General features: G+C 34.3%; 4 protein-coding genes across 4 annotated transcripts in view; 1 reads left to right on the top strand and 3 right to left on the bottom strand.

The window, feature by feature from the left end:
* The window catches only part of disp (dispatched), a 344,626-nt gene that overhangs the window by 86,653 nt on the left and 233,330 nt on the right, over window positions 1-24,643 (top strand). The gene's annotated exons all lie outside the window — the stretch shown is intronic.
* LOC135833327 (fibroblast growth factor receptor homolog 1-like) lies at window positions 1,310-7,414 on the bottom strand. The gene is made up of 11 exons (XM_065347073.1): window positions 7,281-7,414; window positions 6,509-6,813; window positions 5,733-6,038; window positions 3,266-3,362; window positions 3,088-3,193; window positions 2,689-2,923; window positions 2,297-2,562; window positions 2,012-2,205; window positions 1,807-1,947; window positions 1,607-1,706; window positions 1,310-1,501 (listed from the first exon to the last, which is right to left on the bottom strand). The coding sequence occupies exons 1-11, from the start codon at window positions 7,337-7,339 to the stop codon at window positions 1,373-1,375; spliced, it is 1,938 nt and encodes a 645-aa protein (XP_065203145.1). The 5' UTR covers window positions 7,340-7,414; the 3' UTR covers window positions 1,310-1,372.
* Window positions 7,281-18,582, bottom strand: LOC135833328 (uncharacterized). Its single transcript, XM_065347074.1, has 6 exons — window positions 18,461-18,582; window positions 13,539-14,006; window positions 12,389-12,865; window positions 9,489-9,965; window positions 8,044-8,356; window positions 7,281-7,586 (listed from the first exon to the last, which is right to left on the bottom strand). Exons 1-5 carry the CDS (start codon window positions 18,540-18,542, stop codon window positions 8,115-8,117), a joined length of 1,746 nt encoding a protein of 581 aa, XP_065203146.1. The 5' UTR covers window positions 18,543-18,582; the 3' UTR covers window positions 7,281-7,586; window positions 8,044-8,114.
* On the bottom strand, window positions 21,545-24,027 carry LOC135842471 (fibroblast growth factor receptor homolog 1-like). Its single transcript, XM_065359955.1, has 7 exons — window positions 23,935-24,027; window positions 23,557-23,791; window positions 23,182-23,447; window positions 22,900-23,093; window positions 22,695-22,835; window positions 21,876-21,975; window positions 21,545-21,770 (listed from the first exon to the last, which is right to left on the bottom strand). The coding sequence occupies exons 1-7, from the start codon at window positions 24,025-24,027 to the stop codon at window positions 21,648-21,650; spliced, it is 1,152 nt and encodes a 383-aa protein (XP_065216027.1). The 3' UTR covers window positions 21,545-21,647.

Below are 24,643 nucleotides of genomic sequence, written 5' to 3'. Positions count from 1 at the left end.
AATTCTAAATTGTCACAGAGAAATTCTTTACTGAATTGAAAATCAATTTCCTGAATCAACTCCAAAAACTTTATCCTGGATCAGTTCCAAAAATTTGCTTTCCTAAATCTTAGTGCAAATTAATGTTTTGGAATAACTTTTAGGTATTTTTCTCCTCAAATACTACGCTTCAATTGTGGCAATATGAATGATCGATGTTATAATTTTCTAAAATTGGAGAAATATTTTGGAATGCTGCAGTTGTGTCAATTTCAAAAACATGCAAAAAAATAGGTTTTTTTTTACTATTTTTCTTGATTTTTGGAAATGGGGTTTTCAGTATCTATTTTGTAGTTCGTGAATTCGATGATAAGAGTGTAGCCATGTAAGATGGGCGAATTGCCCTCCCCTCCAGCTGGGATTTTAAAATCAACCAGTGGAAGTTGGTCACTGGAGTATGAAACTAACGAGACAAAATTTTCAGGTCGGCAGTTCAGCCCTGACCCTTCCTAAAGGGATAAAAATGATTATCAACTTTCTTCAGAGGTGCAATACCAAAAAAATATAATTTCCGCATCTCAGTCTTGATGCACAACGTATATTTTTTCAGAATTTTTTATGTGGGTGAAAGACCTTCAAAAACGAAAAAACTAATTTTTTCACGATTTTCAGTTTTCACCCTCTTGAGTTGTCAGTTTTGTTAGAAAATTTCTTGTTTCTCATTACATTATCAAATACGCCTATCTATACAACATCGACGTAAATTTGACCCTGATTTCTGATTTTTTTTTTTCAAGTTTCATTATTTTTATTATGAAAATTGAATTTTGTCATTTTGTAAATCCCTGACACCCCTTTCGGGTGACCTAGACAGTTTGGCTACTTGTGTATAATGGATAGATTTTTCTAGATTGGAAAATACTCATAGATGATGAAAATGAGCTAGAAAAAATCTTGCTGGGACTAATGTTTTTTCAGAGCGATTTCCAGCCTTCAAATTTTTTCGCGATCCACCACAAAACAAAAAAAATGCCTTTTCCAAAATGAGTAAGGAAGTTCATAGGTAACATGTATGTTAAGATCTATTCTAAATACCAGCATTAGTCATACTTAGTTGAAGGCTGAATTTTCATGCAACGGATTTCTAGGAAGATTTCTTAAACACGTGGGAGATGTGATTCATAATTTTTTTAAAATAAACTATCCTATCTAGGTTATTACTAAATACATTATCATACTTGGACAGTCCTCCTTCTCACAACATTAAAATCCTTCTATTTCCGATGCAACATTAATTGATACGAAAAATAATGAAGAACGCCCGAATGTCTAATTTTAATACCTATATTAAAACCTAACATTTAATCTAAAATTAATAACGTTAACTTAATATTTACTGTTCAACTTGAAAATAATCCTTCTCATCATGCGAGCAGTTTGTAATCAATTTGTCCAATTCAGTGGGGGTTGTTGTAGAAATTATGCTTTTTAAATCAGATTCATCAGACGATTCGTTGACCACCTAAAATATTGAAATTTTGTTTTAAAAAGAAAAAAAGCAGCAAATTTTTAATAATTAATGAGTACACCAAATATTTTCTTATCACACTTGGCCTGTTACTAGTACCTCAGCATTTGTTAATAATTCTGTTAGGCGTTCAACAATAGTTGAGAAATTTGGACGTTGTCTTGGTTCATATTTCCAACAATCCAACATTAAATTGTACCTGTGAGAAATGACTTTTGCTTCATATGGGTAACTTTTAGCAGTTTATTTTCACATATGTAGCAATTTTTAAAAAAATCTTTGTTGTTGCGTTTACTTACACATCTGTAGACGCGTTTGGGGGCTTTTCCAGTCGACGATTCTCGTTCAAAACGCGAAGCATTCCAGGGAGGGTTTTAACAGAAGGGTATGGATTCTCACCATGAGTCATAATTTCCCATAAAAGTACACCATATGACCACCTGTAAAATACTAGTATTAAAGCTAATCATCTTATTTATAAAATCAATTTATCAGTTATCATACACGTCAGATTTTATGGAGTATTTGTTGTCGAATAAAGTTTCAGGTGCCATCCATTTTATAGGAAGTCTACCTTCTGTTGTTTTCCTGTAGTACTCTGAATCTGTTACGTTTCTGGTTAGGCCAAAATCCGCTATTTTCATCGTGTAGTCTTCTGTTACGAGAATGTTTCGAGCAGCCAAATCCCTGTGAATGCACTGTGAAGTAAAAAACAAATATTAGCCTACTCGCTTTTGAAAATTGAAAAAAAAACTGTGTTTCTTGTGAATTACAAAAGGTAGTGGATACCTTCATAGAACCTAGGTAAGTCATCCCATTCGCAATTTGACGAGCGTAAGCCAAAAGAGTAATTTCCGCCAGTTCAGTGGATTGATGGGTGTGTCTTTCAAGAAAATGTTTCAAGTTTCCGTTATCAGCATACTCTGTAATTAAAAGCAAGGGTCCCCCTTGGCTGCAGCAGCCAAGCAGCCGTAGGATGTTTGGGTGGTTTCCTAGAACTTTTAATACCTCCATTTCAGATACCAAATCTATCATGTCTGAGTCAGTATGATTGTCTGAAAATGAAAACATATCATTTTAGAGTAAACGCATTATTTAACTATTTGTATTTGAGTTTACTACATGTCGAGTAATTATACTCGTGAGTTTTTGATTTCTATTTAAAGGGCGACTAAACTAACCTTTGAGCATTTTCACTGCTACAATTGTAGTTCCATTTTCCTGTCCTAAAATATTGCTCGCTTCGGCTTGAACAACCTGTCCAAATTCGCCTACCCCCAAAGTTTTTATTATGCGCAAGTCCTTTCGAGGATATTCCCAACGTTCATCTAATGACATTTCATATTCTCCATCCGATACCATTCCACTTCTATCTTTTCCACTTATTAAATGTTGAATCGAAACAACAGGCATGCTCTATTAATCAGGTATAAATCCTTTTAAATCATGTGATTTTATGTATGTCTATGTACTTACTTACCTAACTACTCGTAAGTACATACATTAGGTACAGTACATATAATGTGTATTGTATAAATTGAATACACATTTACATATGTGTATAAATCTAGTATGCCTACCATGATATCCTGAAAATCTCCATTGGTGTCAATTTGTTTCTGAACAACAATCTTTTTCACTAGTCGTGTCATGTTCGCAATTTCTCCTTTTCTTTTTTCCATTTCCCTGCAAATTTCACGTATTAGTGTTTCAAAGCAGCGGTAATGACTAATGAAAAAAACATTTCAACGCGATTACCTCTTGTATTTGCAGTAAAAAACAGTACCAATTATTATTATTGAGAATAATAACATTATTATGAACACGGGGATCAGTAACATCTTGATAGAACCATCTTTTCCAAAGATAGCGAAATGTGATTTTTGAGATGATGAAATCATTTTGAAAAAAAAAATCAAAATACTAAGATAAGACGTTTTTGTTAAATATGTAAATAGGCATACCTACTTAGAATTGAAAAGCTTTAAAATAGTTTGCCAACTTTCATGAACATTTTTTTCTTGTAGAAGAATCCACTCTTCCTAACATAAAAAAAAGCAATTGGAAATTTGTTAAATTCTGATGGAGAATATCCTCTTTTTCATGGTATGATCGAAAAATGCCACAGATTTTTAGTAATGTTGGGGTTTACATATAGTGGAGGCAAATAAGAAAAAATAAAAACATTTTTGGCTACCCAAGCTTTTATGATGAAAAATTGTCAAGGGTGGTCCCCTGAATAATTCCTGAGAACTACCACCCCACAGACCCCTAGCTAATTTTTTTATGGGGGGTTTAACCCCCCCAAAATGGATTTTTTGCACTTTTATCCTCAGGGGTTGATTTTACGTCGAACATAGCTTTATTTTTGAATTCTACGTCAAATTTCCGATCTAGTGATGTATCAACTGTCCTTCTACTCCCAAGGGGGGTGGGGCTAGAACCATTCAAATTGGAGGGGTTTTCTAAAAAACACAAAAATGTTATCGGCGCATAAGAGGGGTGAAATGGCCCCCGAGAGCGTTCGGGTTGATACTAGCATGGAAGGTGGGTACCATCGAGAAACTACCGCGTGAAAAATTTCAGATCCACACCACCTCCCCTTTTTGGGGAACCCCCCTTTTCTGAAATTTCAATAGCACTTTTCTCAGTCCCATATTACCCGATTTTGAAAATTTTTCAGTATGTTATGTATATCCTTGATAGGTATCCCCACAAAAATTTTCGGCACCCTCTCTTCATATTTACCCCTCAAAATAGCGTTTTTCAGCTTATTTTATGTTTTTCAACAATAATAAAAATTGAGGGGGCAAAGTGCTCTGGAGAGGTCTAGATGAGTGTAGCAAAAAATCTGACGTCATATTCGTACTCAGCGGTATCGAATCATAAGAAAACGATGCCCTACTTATTAATACTTAGTGATTTCCCCAAAATTCCCATTTTACCCTCAACCCTCCCTAAAACACATGTTTACACCATTTTGAGGGGTAAATATGAAGGGAGGGGGCTGAAAATTTTTGTGGGGATACCTATCAAGGATATACATAACATACTGAAAAATTTTCAAAATCGGGTAATATGGGACTGAGAAAAGTGCTATTGAAATTTCAGAAAAGGGGGGTTCCCCAAAAAGGGGAGGTGGTGTGGATCTGAAATTTTTCACGCGGTAGTTTCTCGATGGTACCCACCTTCCATGCTAGTATCAACCCGAACGCTCTCGGGGGCCATTTCACCCCTCTTATGCGCCGATAACATTTTTGTGTTTTTTAGAAAACCCCTCCAATTTGAATGGTTCTAGCCCCACCCCCCTTGGGAGTAGAAGGACAGTTGATACATCACTAGATCGGAAATTTGACGTAGAATTCAAAAATAAAGCTATGTTCGACGTAAAATCAACCCCTGAGGATAAAAGTGCAAAAAATCCATTTTGGGGGGGGTTAAACCCCCCATAAAAAAATTAGCTAGGGGTCTGTGGGGTGGTAGTTCTCAGGAATTATTCAGGGGACCACCCTTGACAATTTTTCATCATAAAAGCTTGGGTAGCCAAAAATGTTTTTATTTTCGAAATATGATGCTAATTTGCCTCCACTAATATAAGTAAATGAATATCCAAAAAGCTTTACGTTTCTTACAAATATCTTTCGAAAAAAGCATCCTATTAAAAAAAAGTAATAGCTTATTCTGGAAAGAATAAAATTTATACTCTAAGTACAATTTTTGTTCCGAGTATTTTTTTCTCGGGATGTACATTTATGGTTTCCTTATGAAGTCAAATTTTGACGTTAAAAGCACAAAAATGTGAGAACACCATAAATTATTTAAGTTTTCATGAAATTACATATTTTCAAACTACGAATCCATGAAAATTTTACACAATTTTCAGTTTTCTTCTAAAACCATTTTTTAGAATGCTTCGTTATTCCATAGTTTTGAGTTTCGTGTTGGGAAAAATGGAAAAATATGCAAAACTTGAAATTCATTCCCTTCAAAAGTTCCTCTTTTTAAAACTTAATTTCGAAGTACATATGTACCTACGAGTACATGTATGTACATGAATGTATAGCGCGCCAAAGAATTGATAAAATGAGCTCGTTTTGATCAAAGTCTTGAAACTTTTTTGAGTCAACCACGAAATACATCTTTACAAAACCAAGGATTTAATTTTGGGCATTGAAGAGTTGAAAATTAAGATAAGCATTATTAAAAAAGATGTACACTAACTGACCTTCTTCTTCTGTGCAGTATGAGATTGGATTTCCTGTGAATCCAGGCGAACAACTGCATATAGGCACGTGATTAATGATTTGACACTGTGCATTATAAGCACACTTTCCTGCACATACATCCTGACATTTTAACTCTCGGCAGGTTTTGTTCTGCGGACACTCAGAGTCTGAATTGCATTCGGGTCTGCACATCGTCGTCGGAGGCGAACCAAAGTAGTTGTTCTGGCAAGAACATACTGAGTGATGATTTTCTACTCGACATTCGCTGTTTGACCCGCATGGCGAAGGAATACATGGATTTTTTTCTAAAAATAGGCATAGAAAACGATAAGGGCTATTCCTCGTCAAATCAAACAATCATTGCAGTATGGATGATGAATTCTTTTTAAAAAATCCAACAGAAATTTATCAGCCTCATAACAAAAGAGAAATTTCAAGATTCACAATTTCAATTTTCTTCTATGAATTTCTATCAGAATGATTAGTTTTTCCGCGATGTTGAGTTTTATGTTTAAAAAAGTGGAAAAATATGTTTGAACGTAGGTATGTTCTGAAAAGTTCATCTTTCTGGATTTGGACTTGGAAGTTCACGTAGCACGTGTCAAAAAATTAATAAAATATGCTCGTTTTGATCAAAGTCTTGAAAGCTTCGAGTCAACCACAAAATACACATTTTCAAAATGAAGGAGTTAATTTCCAACATCAAAAAGATAGGATCAAATATTTGAGGTGAAAATCAAGTTAAGTATTTCTAAAAACGATGTGCACTGCTCACCTTCTTCTTTTATGCAGTACAGGAATGGATTTCCTGTAAATCCCGGTAAACAACTGCATATAGGCTCGTGATTAATCATTTGACACTGCGCTTTAAAACCACACTTTTCTGCACATACATCCTGACATTTTAACTCTCGGCAGGTTTTGTTCTGCGGACACTCAGAGTCTGAATTGCATTCGGGTCTGCACATCGTCGTCGGAGGCGAACCAAGGTAGTTGTTCTGGCAAGAACATATGTATGATGATCTTCTACTCGACATTCGCTGTTGGGCCCGCATGGCGAAGGAATACATGGATTTTTTTCTAAAATTAATTGTAATAGAAAATTGAAGGGCTATTCTTCGTCAAATCAAGCAATCATTGCTGGATGAATGATGAATTCTTTTTTTAGAATACAACAGAAATTTATCAGACTCTTAACATTTATGAGAAATTTCAAAATTCACAATTTTTCAGTTTTCTTCTATGAATTTCTTTTAGAATGCTTAGTTTTTCCGCGATGGTGAGTTTCATGTTGAAAAAAATGGATTAATATCTTTGAACCGTTTCACCTCAGAATGCATCCATCTGGATTTGGACTTCAAACTTCATATAGCATCAAAAATTAATAAAATGTGCTCGTTTTGATCAAAGTCTTGTAAACTTCAAGTCAGTCACAAAATACACATTTTCAAAACCAAGGAGTTAATTTTCAACATCAAAAAGATAGAACCAAATATTTGAGTTGAAAATCAAGATAAGATTTACTAAAAACTATGTGCAATGCTCACCTTCTTCTTTTATGCAATACAGGAATGGATTTCCTGTAAATCCCGGTAAACAACTGCATATAGGCTCGTGATTAATCATTTGACACTGCGCTTTAAAACCACACTTTCCTGCACATACATCCTGACATTTTAACTCTCGGCAAGCTTTGTTCTGCGGGCACTCAGAGTCTGAATTGCATTCGGGTCTGCACATCGTCGTTGGAGGCGAACCAATGTAGTTGTTCTGGCAAGAACATACTGTGCGATGATCTTCTACTCGGCATTCGCTGTTGGGCCCGCATGGCGAAGGAATACATGGATTTTTTTCTAAAAATGTAATTGTAATAGAAAATTCAAAGGGCTATTCCTCGTCAAATAAAGCAATCATTGCAGGATGAATGATGAATTCTTTTTTTAGAATACGACAGAAATTTATCAGCCTCTTAACATGTATGAGAAATTTCAAGATTCACAATTTCAGTTTTCTTTTAGAATGCATAGTTTTTCCGCGATAGCGAGTTTCATGTTGAAAAAATGGTTAAATATCTTTGAACCGTTTCACCTTTGAATTCATCCTTCTGGATTTGGACTTCAAAGTTCATATAGCGTCAAAAATTAATAAAATGTGCTCGTTCTGATAAAAGTCTTGAACACTTCGAGTCAGTCACAAAATACACATTTTCAAAACCAAGGAGTTAATTTTCAACTTCAAAAAAATAGGATCAAATATTTCAGTTGAAAATCAAGATAAGATTATTTACTAAAAACTATGTGCAATGCTCACCTTCTTCTTTTATGCAATACAGGAATGGATTTCCTGTAAATCCCGGTAAACAACTGCATATAGGCTCGTGATTAATCATTTGACACTGCGCATTGTGACCGCACTTTCCTACACATACATCCTGACATTTTAACTCTCGACAAGCTTTGTTCTGCGGGCACCCGGCACTCAGAGTCTGAATTGCATTCGGGTCTGCACATCGTCGTTGGAGGCGAACCAATATAGTTTTTATGGCAAGAACATACTGTGCGATGATCTTCTACTCGACATTCGCTGTTTGGCCCACATGGCGAAGGAGTACATTGATTTTTTTCTAAAATAGGCATAGAAAATGGTAATGACTAAGTATTCCACGTAAAATCAAAAAATCATTGAACGTTGGCTAATAGGTAGATTATTTTTTCAATATTTTGCATGTGTATTGAAGTTATCAAACAATCAGGAACGACACAAACTTGACATGTGCGCGATTTTTTTTGCCAGAAATATGAGCATTTGAATTTTGATAAAATTACATCGTCGTTTGTAAATCTCAATTGTGGATAGCCTATGCACTATCAATACACTTTTCTGTAAATTGTACCGAAAAAAAAATTTTATTTGTGAGGAACTTTGAGAGTGGGAGACTACCTAGAAACTTTTTGAGTCGCTTAGTCGCTCCCATGTTTTTTTGGCCGTTTTTAGGTGAAGTTAACAGTGCTGTTTCTCCGCATCTCTCCTCCTTACTTTGTGAGCTTTTGAACCTCCCTGATCCATTAAATTCAAAATTCAAGACTCGAAGTTTATATAAAATCGCAAAAATTATGGTTTCTCATCAGCCTCATAGCATTTCTCCAATACATATTAAGAATTCCTTTCACAAAAAAACCTACGCTGAGTCATTAAATTTGAATTTTTCAAAAATTACCATCCTCTTGGGATTCCTGGCTCAGTTCTACGAACATTTAAGGTGATGAAAATTTTTCTGCGTGGTCTCCCACTCAAAGTAAACTCCTTCACCAATTTCGTCAAAATTCAGGTTATTTTTTCTTCAACTCACCCTTACTACATATTCACGTGCTTCTAAATACCAACATTAGTGTAAACTTCCATTTTGAGTTCAAAATCATTCAGAAAAATTTAGTTCTGGAGGTGCCCTTGAAGGAATGACAAGGGTTTTCGTGAGGGGAGGGGGGTATTTTTTTTTAAAAATCGTGGTTTTCAATGTGTGGAAGACGCTTTTGGTGTCGGTTTGAAAGATGTAATTTTTTATATCCGTTTTTGGTGGTTATCGCGAAATTTCAAGAGTGCCAGTTTGAATGTGAATTTTCAACCAATTTGTAAATCTCTGAAATTGTTGAAAACTCAGATTCTCGTCATCTCTCTTTCCTCCGACCTGAAATAGTGATTTGTGCGTAGGAAATGAGATAAATGTGAAAATAAAGTACATTTAATCATTTCCATACCAGTTTGATCGGTGCATTGATGGAACCAATTCGCTTCGAAATTATACCAACTGGAAAAGCTGTAATACTTGATTGGATACGGATCCGGATCTTTCCAGTACAAAAAAGCGTTCTTGCTTCCACTCTTTCCTACTTGAATGATTCCATTCGAAGATACACTGATCCAAAATTCACGCCATTCATCTGGTGAAACAATATTAGTCTCAAAATTTTCCAGAAGGTTTCCATATTCTCGACTCTTTCGGATTGTTGAATATGTACGTGTATTATGAACACCACCTAAAACTATCTCGTACACCTTTTCTGGTTCCTTTGATGTTGGCAAGTTTGGCGTTGGCGAAAGCAATATGAGAGCGTCTCGATCGCATTTTACGTAAAATACCAACGTTATTTCTCCTTCGTTATTTTTAGAAATTGGAAAGAAATTGCTGTATTTGTATGAGGAAGTATGTAATGCATTGCAATTACTTTTCAAAGCTGAAAAAAAAAAACTCGTTTAAAAGCATATTGAGGCGGTGCTTATAGAATACACGGATACATAACCATTTTCAGTATGTACGGCACACTGATGGTCTCAGTTTGAGTGTTGATAAAACAGTAGAATTACTCACATTGAAGCTGGTACCTTGTAGGTACCTAGACCTACTATCTACATGGAAAGAACGGCATAACTTGTTGCTTGCGCGTTAGTTTAGAAATGCTCTCAATATATTCTGATACAAATAACTCATGAATGATATTTTCATGCTCAGAATTGTTCTAATAGACTTTAGGAATACATCTGAAACATTATATGTACTTTTAAACTGAGAAACATTTAAATCTTTAAAACGCTCTCCTGTAAAATTTGCAAAATACTAGTTATGCCGTTCTTTCCGTGTACCCTTCAATTTCGTCGTTATTTTATACAAAAATGCCGTGTATTTTTTTTAATCTGTCATTGACTGCAGTTGGGCTACTTTTTATTTCCTATTGCTGATTTTTTTTTTTTTTTTTTTGGTCGTTCAATTTTTATATGGCCAGGCATTATATTAGGTACTTCGTCATGAAAATTACATATTTTTGTTGTTGAAACACCCTAAACTGTCATGCCGATAAATCCTAAAGCTCTTTAATACAAGTATGGAAATAGATTATACTCTTAAGAAAGTCATAGGATTTTACGTAAGTTTTACGTACTGCGCAGTGCGCGAGCAAGCATCAAATCAGCTGTATTGGTTGCTCCACCCACCACCACCGCGTGACGACACCAACCTGCCATGCGCAGTACGTAACACATACGTAAAATGCTATGACTTTCTTAAGAGTATAATCTATTTCCATACTTGTATTAAAGAGCTTTAATAAATCCCACCCATTTTTTATACCTAAAATTGAAATGATGTGTTCTATTACACTAGGCAACGGCATGCTTGTGTTCGGGTTGAAAATGGGCTTAATCGATAGTTTAGACCCTAAAACAAAAAACAGAGTGGGATTTTTCAATTTGAATTGTTTTTGTGGTCAGGAGAGATGACCAAAGTTTCAAAAATGGCCGTTTTTGCCCTATTTCACGAGTTTCTGGCGACACCAGTATTGTTTTTCGAAAAAAACCAAGGTCATATTCGGATTCTACGCACTTTTTTAAGTAAACATCTTTCCCGGATTTTCGATTTTCGAAGTTTCAAGCGCATACGGACGATTTTTGTTTGTAACATATTTTAAAACTCGGAGCGCGCGACGCTGGCGTTACTCCACGATGTAATCGTGGCGCGGAACCGTGTTCGTGCGGGCGAGGCTCTCGCTCTGAGTTTTAAAATATGTTACAAACAAAAATCTTCCGTATGCGCTTGAAACTTCGAAAATCGAAAATCCGGGAAAGATGTTTACTTAAAAAAGTGCGTAGAATCCGAATATGACCTTGGTTTTTTTCGAAAAGCAATACTGGTGTCGCCAGAAACTCGTGAAATAGGGCAAAAACGGCCATTTTTTAAACTTTGATCATCTCTCCTGACCACAAAAACAATTCAAATTGAAAAATCCCACTCTGTTTTTTGTTTTAGGGTCTAAACTATCGATTAAGCCCATTTTCAACCCGAACACACGAAAAAAGTCAAAAATTGTTGCCTAGTGTTATTGACCAGTGCTCTAAATCCAAATTCCGCTTATCTCATAAACTAATGCCAAGAAAAATTTTGAAAAAATATTTCCACATGTATTTTTCACAGATAAAACGAATAAAACCATCCTGAAGTCTCTAAAGCCAAAATTTGTCGACAAATTCAAAAAGTTGTTTTTCGATAAAATGTTCTCTTGGTGCAAATCTATGGTGTTTGCGTTTTTAATGTGGTTACTGCAAGTACAATTTTTCTATAATTAATCTTTGTTCTAAAAGTAAATTTTGCGCTGATTTCAATTCTGTAATTGCGCACTGCGTATCAATTTGAGTAAGTACGAGTAATTTTTGACCAAAATTTATGATAAAGTATGCTCTAATTCCAACTGCTTGATTTGTGAATTTTTTTATACTTTTTGCATAGAAATACACTATTATCGCAGAATAGGTAGAAATGGTTCAATGACCTAATGATATCAGAAATTCGAAGTGTCATGAGTCATGAGCAAAGAAACCGGATTTTTGAAGGCTTCAAAGGTGTTAATTTGCATAGGTGGACCAAATTAGAAACGTGCAATTTTTTATATCCATTTTTGGTGCATTATCGCAATATTTCAAAAGTGCTAGTTCAAATGTGAATTTTCAATTAATTTGTAAATCTCAGAAAATGAAAAATCAGATTCTCGTCATCTCTATTTCTTCCGACCTGATATAGGTAATGAACTAATGATTTGTGCCTAGGAAATGAGATACTTAAATGTGAAAATAAAATAAGGTACCTATAAGTATTCAATCATTTCCATACCAGTTTGATCGGCGCATTGATGGAACCAATTTGCTTCGAAATTATACCAACTGGAAAAGCTGTAATAGTTGATTGGATACGGATCCGGATCTTTCCAATACAAGAAAGCTTTATTTCCTCTGCTCCTTCCTACTTGAATGATTCCATCCGAAGATACACTGATCCAAAATTCACGCCATTCATCTGGTGAAACAATATTAGTCTCAAAATTTTCCAGAAGGTTTCCATATTCTCGACTCTTTCGGATTGTTGAATATGTATTTGTATTATAGACACCACCCAAGACTATCTCGTACACCTTTTCTTGTTCCTTTGATGTTGGCAAGTTTGACGTTGGCGAAAGCAATATGAGAGCGTCTTGATTGCATTTTACATAAAACACCAACGTTATTTCTCCTTCGTTATTTTTAGAAATTGGAAAAAAATTGCTGTATTTGTATGACGAAGTATGTAATGCATTGCAATTACTTTTCAAAGCTGAAAAAAAAAATTGAAAATCCCATTTTGGGTAATTCTACTAAAATGATTAGCAAAAAACCAAAAAAAAATTACCTAGTTGAAGCAGACTTTACTGGAATATGCTATTCCACAGTCCACAAGCATGTCAGTTACTGATGCAGAAAATGTCTTATGTATTGCATTTTTTAGTAGACAAACTAGCTAAACTGCCGGAAGTACCTAGGTATTCACACTATTGTACATTATACATACGTTAGCGGGAGGGAGAATTGCAGAGTAAAGTGTTGAAGGATTTCGACCAAATCCATTGGAGACCTCAATTTTGAGTTGGAAATCATTCAGAAAAATTTAGTTGTGAAGGTAGATACCCTTGAAGGAAAGATATTCGTATGTGTCTTTAAGGGGGGGGGGCGGTATTCATGAAAAAAATTGGTTTTCAGTGTGTGCAGGACACTTTTGTACTCGGGCCAGAAAGAAGTAATTTTTTGTATTCATTTTTAGTGGTTATCGCAAAATTTAAAGAGGCCTAATTCAAATGTAAATTTTTAGCCAATTTGTAAATTATTCCAGAAAATGTTGAAAAATCACATATTTGTCATCTCCATCTACTACTCCGATCTGAAATAATGACTTGTACCTGGGAAATGAGAAAAATAATATGATAATAAGGTATATTCAATCATTTCTTTACCTATTTGATTGGTGCATTGATGGAACCAATATACGTCGAAATTATTCCAACTGGAAAAGCTGTAATAGTTGATTGTATACGGATCCGGATCTTTCCAGTATAAGAAAGCGTTATTTTTTCTACCCTTTCCAACTTGAATGGTTCCATCCGAAGATACACGGATCCAAAATTCACGCCATTCATCCGGTGAAACAATATTTGCCTCATTATACTGCTGGAGATTTCTAGATTCTAGTTTCCTTCGGATTGCTGACCACGTATTATAGGAACCACCCAAAATTATCTGGTACGCTTCTTGTTCCTTTGATGTGGGCAAGTTTGGCGTTGGTGAAAGCAATATGTGAGCGTCATATTTGCATTTCACGTAAAATACCAACGTTATTTCTCCTTCGTTATTTTTAGAAATTGGAAAAAAATTGCTGAAATTGAATGAGTTAGTATGTAATGCTTTACAATCACTCTTCAAATCTGAAAAAAAAAAACTTGATTAACAGCATATTGAGGCTTTGCTATAGAATACACCAATACATAACTATTTTCGGTGTGCGTGGCACACCATTGGTCTCAGTCTGAAGGAAATAACTTAATTATACCTGAATGTTCTTTTAAAGGGTAAGTACATGTTGTTTCGCCGCCACCAAAAAAAGGTCATTTCTGAAGTAGCATTAATTTTGCCGACACGGTGAAAGATTACGTAATTCAGATAAAAAATGAAATTATATTTATTAGAATGAAAATTATAAAATTATAAGCACATAGGTAATTGGAAGATTATTCAAACTCACGAGTAGGTACAAGCTATAGGCAATCGCTTCAAGATATTCACTAATTGAATCAACATATCCAAATTTCAGCTTCCTAGTCATCCCCCTCCTATTTAAGGCAGAATATAAAGTGGAAACCCATTGTGTCAACTCTAGCTCCCAAAAGAATCCCATTCCCCAAGTTTGACTTCATTTGATGAATCAGAATAAGTTCCAAGTGCAAATTTCCAAAGTCATAAAATGTTAAATAATTGAAATCACATCACATTGCGGGGTCGTGGCGCCACCCCCTTGGAGATAAGGAGTTGGTCGATTGTTCATTTGATAGATATTTTAGAGGAGATTTAGGGCCGAATTCATAGACGTTACTTAAGGGACACTTGGATAAGTGGTGAATTTTGATTCAATTTTTCTCACGAACGAATAAAAATTTTATATTTTTAAAATGATAAATCAACACTTCGGAGTCCAATCTCTCAATTTATTCAAAAACAAAATTTCAAAAATTCAATCACGCCTGGAAAAATTGCTTCAAAATTCACCACTTAGCCAAGTGATCCATAAGTAACGTCTATGAATACGGCCCTAAATGATCACTAAGGTCATTTTACTCAAAATTCAATATTTCTGGAGTTTTTGACGAAAAACTGATTTGGGGGGGGGGGGGGCTTTGATCCATTGTGGGAGAATTAGCTCTTGAGGTAGGGACGGCGACTTTTAGTATGTTGTTCAGCATACCACCCTAGACAATATTCGCCAAAAAAATCTTTGATCGCGCAATTATGTTTGGGTCAAATTGCATTTTGCCTGGGCTATTTCATTTCATGTATGAACAGACGTGTATTACGTACTAGGGGGCTTCGCCCCCTGGCCGCTTCGCGACGCAACCCCCATACTCGTTCCTCGGGCTTCGCCCTCGGAACTAGCTCTTGGGGGCTGCGCCCCCAAACCCCCCTGAATACTCAACATAAAATTAAAAAAAAAATGTTTATCCAAAAAACGCACTTTTCACCTGAAAAAAATTTTTGCAAAAAAAGTTCATGAAGTATTCATTTCTATTCCTAAAAATGACCTGAAAATCCCATTTTTTGCATGAAAAAATATCAATGACTAAAAAATGTCAACCATTTTCAACGAAGATTGCGGTAAAGTACTCATCATTTTTTTGTCCAATAATTATGAAAAATTCGTGCTTTCCTCCAAAAATAGTCAGTTTTGCTTTTTCCTTAAAACTGTAAAAATTCTCGGTTGTTTACAAAAAGTTCTATCAAGTTATATTTTTTCAAAAAAATTGTCCGAAAGGCTTCTCTAATGCTGAAAATTCTAGCTTTTTCGTATGTAGTTGGAAAGTCTCTATTTTCAACGTAAAATTGCCATAAGTTTCAAAGTGAAAAATCTCACTTTTTGGGAAAAAATTGCGAAAAGGTGTACTTAATTTCTTATTTTCAAAAATTGCTCATCTTTACTAAAACTACCTATCTAATTGTTGCTTTAAAATTTTTTTTCTTCAAAATCATCTAAAAGCTCAGCTTAGGTAAGTATTTGCCAGAAATAAATTGCCAAAGTATCTTTTTTTGCCAATAATTCTCACAAAGTTATTCTTTTTGCTGAAATTGTCAAAATTCCGCTGTTTGCCAAAAATTGTAAAAATCGTACACACTTACCTAGTTGTTTTTTCAAAAAATTTGGAATTTTATATGTTTTTTAAAAAAATTGTCGAAATGTCTCGCTTTTTTGCCAGAAACTCTGAGAAAACCCCTTTTATTAAAATTGTAAGTCTCGTTTTATTTTTCCTAGAATTGCCTTTTTCGTCAGAAATTGCCAAAATCCTTTCCTACTTTGTTACCAAAAAATTGTCAAAAAGTCTCGATTTTTCGTCAAAAAGTTTTGAAATAGTTAGGTAAAGGTTATAGAGAGAACCGATGATAAAATATTTCAAACAATTATTTAAATAGGTAGATAAACAAAATCAAATTAAAAGGCCACATCTGCACATTATTCAAAATTTCAATGTCAGAAATAATTGCGGGGGTCGAAGTCGAAGGCGCATACCTCGAGACTGACCTAACTTTAAGTACATACCTAAATCTGTCTCTGAAGTTTTCTATGGAGTAGGTGAATATGAGGCTCAAGATTGATAATTGGCTAAAATTTAAAAAATGTAACTTCTCGTCATGATTAACAGAAGACTGAAACTTACCATTTGAATATTTGAAAAAATTAGGACCCTTTTCTAGTCTCTTTTTGACAAACTAATTTTCAAAATAGACTTTCAACATCCCCCCTCCCCCCAACGGGCACAAGAGTCACAAAAGTTGATCAAATCTCCTAATTACACATACTTAGTAAATCATCATTAAATCGAGGTGTCTGCCTCTGCATGGATCTCAATTTTTAGAAAAAGCATGGCCTGAAATCCCCATAACCAAAATTTTGACTTCTCAGATTGATTTTACAATTTTTGACGATTTTTCAAAAATCCAAAATCGACCACTTTCGGTGATGTATGCTCGTTTAAAAAAATAAGGGTACATATTCAGGTACATTCAGGTATTTATTAGGTACAAATTATGAAAATTAGTCCCAAAACTAATATCAACTCCCACGAACCAAATTTCTTCATTTTCGCTCATTCAATGAAGGAATTTCATAGCAAATTATTTGCCCAAAACCTGTGTTATGAGTTGAAAGAAAATTTACGTTCAATTTATAGACAATTCAAAATCTTGTAGGCAATCTCAAAAAACCTCAGTTGAATGTTGAAAGTCCTCACTTTTCACAGATCCAATTGATATAAGCAAAGTCTTCCTTCTTTCCCCCTCTCTTTCCTTCTTTCTACCCATGGAAACCCATTTTTGTGAGATTAAAAATTTGTAAAACTCACTCGCGCCCCCCAAACCCCCCGTCAATCTCTCTTTTCTCTCTCAGAACTCGTTTTTTCGAGGTAGCCACCAAGTCTCTCTCAACTACGTATTTGTAAAATGCAGCTAGAGAATACAAATTTTTCAAAAAGTTTATTTAGGTATGAAGAAGAAATTGTTTGCTAAGCATTTGCCATATTAAATTTTTTGCTGCAGTGTTACCAAGTGATAAATTTTTAATAATTATTGAGCTTTAGGAACGAAGCGATAATGCGATGCATTTCTTATTGCTAAGCATTTTCCATAAAGTTTTTCGCTACAGTGTTACCAAATGATAAATTTTTAATAATTATTGAGCTTTAAATTGCTCCAGAAGCTTTCCTAATTGACATTTCGAACTTTTTAGATTTTTCCTGATGACCTGTTATCAAACCCTTTCCACATCTCAAATTTCAGCTTTCTAGCTATCATAGTTTCCATAATCATTATTATCACCCAGTAATCAGTAACATCCGACAATATGTATATAGATTGTAGGTTATACCCTTGCGACGAAATGAACGCTAAGCTTATTTCAGAAATGAACTTTGGCCCTCTCTTTTAAACTATCCGATCACTTGTTCAGAAAATTCGGAAATTTGTACAGAATATGAGAATCATTGGGGTGGAGGGAATAGATTAGTTTTAGCTCAGTTGTGATGAGTAAATGCTGAGCAATTGCAATTTTAATTCATATTTTATTTGTACGGGTAATTTCCTAAGAAATGAAAAAAGGGCCATGTTGCTAGCTGTGTAGATAATAGATATGCGTCATTACCATCAAAGTCCAAGATAACCTTCAGGATTCTGCTGAATGATTAGAAATTTTTAAATCAGCAATTTTTGAGTAAATTCGAGTTTTTGAACATTTTTTTCTCCTCAAAGGTTTTGTATTAATTAATTAAGTAAGTACATACGTAAGTATACATGATATGTTGAAACATGGGAAGATATCATTTATAAAAATTGGCAAATATTTTGGTCCGCAGTGGTGCCAATGGTCATAGTGGTCAATTTTTAAAAAACTGAGCCTATAGACTGCGTGTGAGAGCCGCCTTTTCGCTCAGCTTGTAAGTACTCAACACTTCTATGTACATTTAAAATCCTGCCCTCACCAGGTTCATAAAAATAAACAATGTGTTTTACCTAATGGAAGAAGTGCAAGAATTCGGCAACCACTCCGCCAAATTTGGCCACGTAGCGAAATTGTAATAATATTACCAGCTGTAGGTATGGTATTAAAAAATGTTTAACTCACCCATTTCTTCTATGCTGCTGACTCCACTCAAAACTTGGACGAACGTTAAAATAACAAAAATAACGTAAATCTGTGGGAACATTTTGAATAGTGAATTTTGGCAGTTCTCGCGTTTATTTACAGTGTCATTGCATTCCCTTTATGATTTTATGTAAATGCTGTAATATTCCGCAGGGAAGTACTTATCAGTTCGGGAATTTGTAGGTGTCTAGTCATCATTAAAATGCGATGGAAATGATTCATTCCAGGTTATTTAATGTCGGTTGGAATTGATCTAGATTGCATGGTATTCTATAAATTGTCATCTGAAACGAATCTCTTGCGATAATAAATTTCAGTGCTTTTTAAACTTTTCAATAAAATTTTCATGGCACAAAAACTATTCATTTTGGGGTAAAGTTGAAAAATGCGTCTTTATGTTGGATACTTACGAGTATTTTCCCTAATAAGGTATTTGAGTTTTCAATAGGATGACGAAATATGAGGATGATTAGCGAGGGAATGGGGATTAAAATCATTAAAAATGAGAGCCACTGTGACGTGAACATTTTTGACTATTTTTTTCAGTGCTATCGCTTCAATCGAACTCGTTGACATCGTTTAAATGACATTGAATGTTTCTTTGTAATCTCGTTTCACGTGAAATAATTTTTTCCGTTCAGTTGAGCAATCAAACATCGACGTTTTATGAGTGTATAATTTTCATCAGAAACAGGAAAGAACTACATACGTAATTAGTCCCTATAGACAAACCGAGCAACGATTCAAATTTTTGGGGACATCAAAGGGTGTGCTTTCAGACTGGCTCGCAGAATTAAATTCTTCAGTAAAACGAACGTTTTGAAGTTTTTAATGCATAAAAATGAACATTGTAAATATCTATTATTCTCGTGTTTAGTGGTTTTATTTTATTTTTTCAATTTTAAAAATTATTTTGCCCTGTGGAATTTTGATGCCATATGCCATATCCAATATTTTAGAGAGCCGATTCGTTAATTGGTATAATATAATTATATACTGATTGAAAATTGCTTTCTAGGGAATCATATTTTGCTTGATGATTTAGGTTCAGTCCCCTTTTTTCCGTATTATGTTAGGCATAAAAGAAATAAAATTGAATAATTTTACCTATTTAGGTGCTAGTTTGTGGAATGTTGTGGCCTGGCGTTATTTTAAGAACACCGTAATCTGTCTGCTTATGAAATGACGATTGACGACATAATCAACTCGAAATTCAAATATTATTTCACATCATGAAATTTATCTTAAGAAATATAGCAACAATCAAACAAATTGCAAATGACGAAAAATCGGTTTATACAGTTGTCTTTATCCTTTCATGTTGAGAACCATTGGATCAAGCTGATCCAGAATCGCAAAATCTGGAGGTATACTCGAGTTGAAATTTAATAATAAGTGGCATTTGAGTTTTTCTTTGTTGTTTCCTGTTGAAAAATATACAATTCTAAAACAAAATAATTTATTTTATAGGTACTCAAATTTTAATATCTTAATTCTTCATCGCTTCTTAATGGTTCACCTTTCATTCGTTATGAAAATGTTATCAGTTCTGAACAATCCTCATTTTCTGGATTCTCCAATTTTCACAAATTCATTACTTTTTTCTGAAAGAATTCCTTTATTGGTTCGAAATTGAGTCAAATTTAGTCCAAAAGTTGGATTTCAAAACTTTCCATTTCGTAAATTCGCTGATAAGAGCATTTCCTCCCTCCAGCTGGTATCATGAAATTGACCAGTGAAAGTTGGTCTTTGAGGTACAAAACCCCCGAGACAGCATTTTCAGATCGCTAGTTCTGCACTAACCTCCTCCTAAAGGAATGTAAATGATATTCTTGCAGCGTTTGGAGATATATATACCTATGTTCACGACAGCACACTTATGAACCCATGTATGGGTTAATCTTGCATAAGAAGTGAACCAGTAGGTTTACCAGCCTGGCTCACTTTGTAAAGGCTAAAGTTACATAACAAGTGAGCCACCTGTTTCAAACTAGTTTTGTCAAAGTTAGCTGCGCGCACCAAATGTTTCTCAGAGATGTTCGCTAGATGTAGTACTAACATGAGGCCTATAGAATAGGAAGTACTGGTCGGCATACCCAAAGCCCTGTTGAAATTAGGTATGCACGATGATAAATTTGACTAATGATTTTTCTGCATTTTATTGCTCTATGGGAATACTGTTGATACCAAAAATTTTGATGTGGTTCAGACTTTTTGACAGCCAAGCAATTTTCACAAAATTCAATATAGTTCAAAAAATTTTAAAATTTTTTTGAAAAAATTTTCTCCAAAAATTTTTTATTCTGTTTCTTGATACAGATAAATTATATATTTCAATGACTGTGCAATTAGAATTTCGATTAGTTAATTAGAACAGAAATTGAAAATGATTTTAAAAATTTTGAAATTTTGAAAAATTGGCTCGTAAGCCTGCCGCGATGCCTATATATACCTACCAATGGTTATTCGTGGAAATTTTTTCTAACGTGTCTTTCAAGTGAAATGCACATTTTTCAGTTTTTCGATGGCACTTTTGGTAACTTTCTTCAGAAGTGCAATAACAGAAAAAATGTAATTTCTGCATCTCTTCTTGATGCCCAATTTTACAACATATTTTTTTCAGAATTTTTCATTATGGGTAAAAGACTTTCTAAAATGCAAAAAACTTATTTTTTCACGATTTTCCCCGACATGAGTGGTCAGTTTTGGTTAAAAATTTATTTTCTCTCCGTACATTATCAAATACGCATATTTGTACAACGTCGACTTGAATTTGGACCCAATTTGTTGATTTTTTCCACGCTGATGTTTAGATCTGCTTCTGAATATCAGCATTTTAGTCTGTTGAAGGTTGAATTCTCATGCTACAGATCGGCACCTCTCCCCTTCTTTCATCTTAGAAAACTTCATAAACACGTGGGAGATATGATTAATTTTTTTAAAATATGAACTATTCCATCTGGATTACTACCTACCACATTATCATGCTTGGAGAGTCCTCCTTCCATCAATATCAACCCCTTCAATTTCCCATGCAACAATAATTCTTACGAGGATTAATGAAAGAACGCCTAAATGTATGTAATTTTAATACCTATCTTAAAACCTAAAACTCAATTTACATATTTAGGTATTATTATAAAAATGACTTCATATTTTTTACTGATCAACTTAAAAGATATTCGTTCTCTTTATGAGAGCAGTTTGTAATCAATTTGTCCAATTCAGTAGGGTTTGTTGTAGAAATTGTGCTTTTTAAATCAGATTCATCAGACGACTCGTTGACTACCTGGATGTCAAAATTTTAAAAAACAGAACAAAACAAAAGCAACACACATTTTCAATTAATAGTTGACCAAAGATTTCTCATCTTGACTTGACGTATTTATCATACCTCAACAGTTGTCAATAATTCTGTTATGCGTTCAACAATAGTTAAGAAATTTGGACGTTGCCCAGGTTCATATTTCCAACAATCCAACATTAAATTGTACCTGTGAAAAATAACACTTGTTTCATATCGTGCCGTTGGAGTAATAAGGTTAACTACATCTAAAAAAAAAATCGATTTCAAAATTTCAACATTTTTGGGATTTGTATGACACCCCGAAATCAAAATTAAAACTTTGAGTTGAGTATGCTCTTTAGGTCTTGTACCAAAACAAAAGATATATAAAAATGGAACATTTTTCCGAAATATGACATTTGCACATTATTATGAAATTTCAGTTTTTTGAGAAAACCTCAAAAACTATTCAATATACTCGTAATGGATGACGATTGGAAATTCACTTCTCTACAATTTCGCTCTAGGTAATGTAATTTTTTTGTAGGACGCTTCGGTTTGCCTCCACATTGGTTTTAATTAGGGTGTTTTGATGAAATGTTACAAGTCAAAATGTTCTCCAAACATTGGAATGTTTCCTTTTTAAGAACTTATTTTTCAAAGTTCATATTCTTATGCTAAATGAAAGTACGATATTAAATCTTAAAAATGAGTTATTGTTGATTGTTCATTCCCTAATGATACGTGATTATAAGTTGACGAAAATAACGAATCAAGTATTTAAAAAAAAAAAAATTGCTCTCCCTTAAAATTTAACTTTTTTGAGATGTAACTTTATTACTCCGAAATTGCGATATACTCGTAGATAATTTTGTGTAGATCATTTTCACAAAGCAATTATAGAAAAATCTTTATAGTTGCGCTTACACATCTGTTGACGCGTTTGGGGGCTTTTCCAATCGACGATTCTCATTCAAAACGCGAAGCATTCCAAGGTGGGTTTTAACAGAAGGGTACGGATTGTCTCCATGAGTCATAATTTCCCATAATAGTACACCATATGACCACCTGTAAAATTCCAGCATTAAAGCTAATCATCTTATTTACAAGATTATTTTATCAGTTATCTTACACGTCAGATTTTATGGAGTATTTGTTGTCAAATAGAGTTTCAGGTGCCATCCATTTTATAGGAAGTCTACCGTCTGTTGTTTTCCTGTAGTACTCCGAATTTGATACATTTCTGGTTAGGCCAAAATCCGCTATTTTCATCGTGTAGTCTGCTGTTACGAGAATGTTTCGAGCGGCCAAATCTCTGTGAATGCACTGTCAAGTGTAAAATATGGATTAGCCTATACCCTTTTGAAAATTTAAAAAAATTATGTTTCTTGTAAATTTCAAAGTGATTAGATACCTTCATAGAAGCTAGGTAAGTCATCCCATTTGCAATTTGACTGGCATAAGCTAAAAGAGTAATTTCTGTCAATTCGGTGGATTGATGGTCGTGTCTTTCAAGAAACTGTTTCAAGTTTCCGTTATCAGCGTACTCTGTTACTAAAAGCAGGGGACCACCTTGACTGCAGCAGCCAAGCAGCCGTAGGATGTTTGGATGGTTTCCTAGAACTTTTAGGACCTCCATTTCAGATACCAAATCTATCATGTCTGAGTCAGTATGATTGTCTGAAAATGAAAACATCATTTTAGAGTAAACGCATTTACTGTTTGAGTTTACCATTTATCGAGTAATTATACTGGTGAGTTGTTGATTTAGCTTTGAAGGGCTACTAACCTTTGAGCATTTTCACTGCTACAATTGTAGTTCCGTTTTCCTGTCCTAAAATATTGCTCGCTTCAGCTTGAGCAACCTGTCCAAATTCGCTTCCCCCCAAAGGTTTTATTATGCGCAAGTTATTTCGAGGATATTCCCAACGTTCATCTAGTGACATTTCATATTCTCCATCCGATACCATCCCACTTCTAACTTCACCCCTCATTAAGCGTTGAATCGAAACAACAGGCATGTTCTATTAATCAAGAATAAATCCGTTTAAATCATGTAATTTTATGTACCTACATATAACCTACCTACCCCCTACATTAGATATTTAATGAGCATGTGTATAGGTTTTAATGCAAATATTTATATAAACGTAGTATTGCATATTACCTGAAAATCTTCATCGGTGTCGATTTGTTTCTGAACAACGATCTTTTTCACCAGTTGCGTCATGTTCGAAATTTCTCTTTTTCTTTTTTCCATTTCCCTGCAAATTTCACGCATTAGTGTTTCAAATTAGTAGTAATGCCCAATAAAAAAAAATTTAAAAAAATTCAAAGCGTTTACCTCTTGTATTTGCAGGAAAAAACAGTACCAATTATTATGCAGAATAATAACATTACTATGAACACAGGGACCAGTAGCTTCTTCATGTTATCATCTTTTCCAAAGATAGCAAAATGTGATTTTTGAGATGAAATCATTTGAAAAAAAAAATCAAAATACTAAGATAAGATTTTTATGTTAAATGTGTGAATAGGCCTAATGTACATATCTACTTTTGAAAATGCATGAAAATACAAATGAAGAGTGATATTCCAAAACTCGCTTTGTCCATTTTTATCAAAGTGCGTTTTTCAGCGGTATCTGGTAGATGAAGTATTAACTCACATTCCTACATCATCAACCTACCAAAATGAGGTGTTAAACTCACCTAAATAGCCAATTCACTAAAAATTAAAAAAAAAATAATGCTCCAAAACGTGCTTTGTCCATTTTTATTGAAATTTTTTTCAGCAGTATCTAGTGGATGAAGTGTATACTTACACTCCTACCTCATAAATCCGCCCACATAAAGTGTTAAACTCGCCTAAAAAGC

This window comes from Planococcus citri, chromosome 1 (genome assembly GCF_950023065.1).
Source record: "Planococcus citri chromosome 1, ihPlaCitr1.1, whole genome shotgun sequence".
NCBI lineage: Eukaryota > Metazoa > Arthropoda > Insecta > Hemiptera > Pseudococcidae > Planococcus > Planococcus citri.
The sequence above is the reverse complement of the archived record's forward strand: the minus strand, read 5'-3'. Positions and strand labels throughout refer to the sequence as shown.

Excerpts from the sequence above, each read along its gene's own strand:
- LOC135833328 (XM_065347074.1), bottom strand. The coding sequence starts at position 18,542 with ATGTTCCCACAGATTTACGTTATTTTTGTTATTTTAACGTTCGTCCAA. Across the intron at positions 12,866-13,538 it reads TCAATGCACCAATCAAATAG|CTTTGAAAAGTAATTGCAAT; the intron begins GTAAAGAAATGA and ends TTTTTTTTTCAG. Across the intron at positions 9,966-12,388 it reads TCAATGCGCCGATCAAACTG|CTTTGAAAAGTAATTGCAAT; the intron begins GTATGGAAATGA and ends TTTTTTTTTCAG.
- LOC135833327 (XM_065347073.1), bottom strand. The coding sequence starts at position 7,339 with ATGCAGTTGTTTACCGGGATTTACAGGAAATCCATTCCTGTATTGCAT. Across the intron at positions 6,814-7,280 it reads GTATTGCATAAAAGAAGAAG|AAAAAAATCCATGTATTCCT; the intron begins GTGAGCATTGCA and ends AATTAATTTTAG. Across the intron at positions 1,948-2,011 it reads TACTCCATAAAATCTGACGT|GTGGTCATATGGTGTACTTT; the intron begins GTATGATAACTG and ends AGTATTTTACAG.
- LOC135842471 (XM_065359955.1), bottom strand. The coding sequence starts at position 24,027 with ATGGAAAAAAGAAAAAGAGAAATTTCGAACATGACGCAACTGGTGAAA. Across the intron at positions 22,836-22,899 it reads TACTCCATAAAATCTGACGT|GTGGTCATATGGTGTACTAT; the intron begins GTAAGATAACTG and ends GGAATTTTACAG. Across the intron at positions 21,976-22,694 it reads CCAAACGCGTCAACAGATGT|GTACAATTTAATGTTGGATT; the intron begins GTAAGCGCAACT and ends TATTTTTCACAG.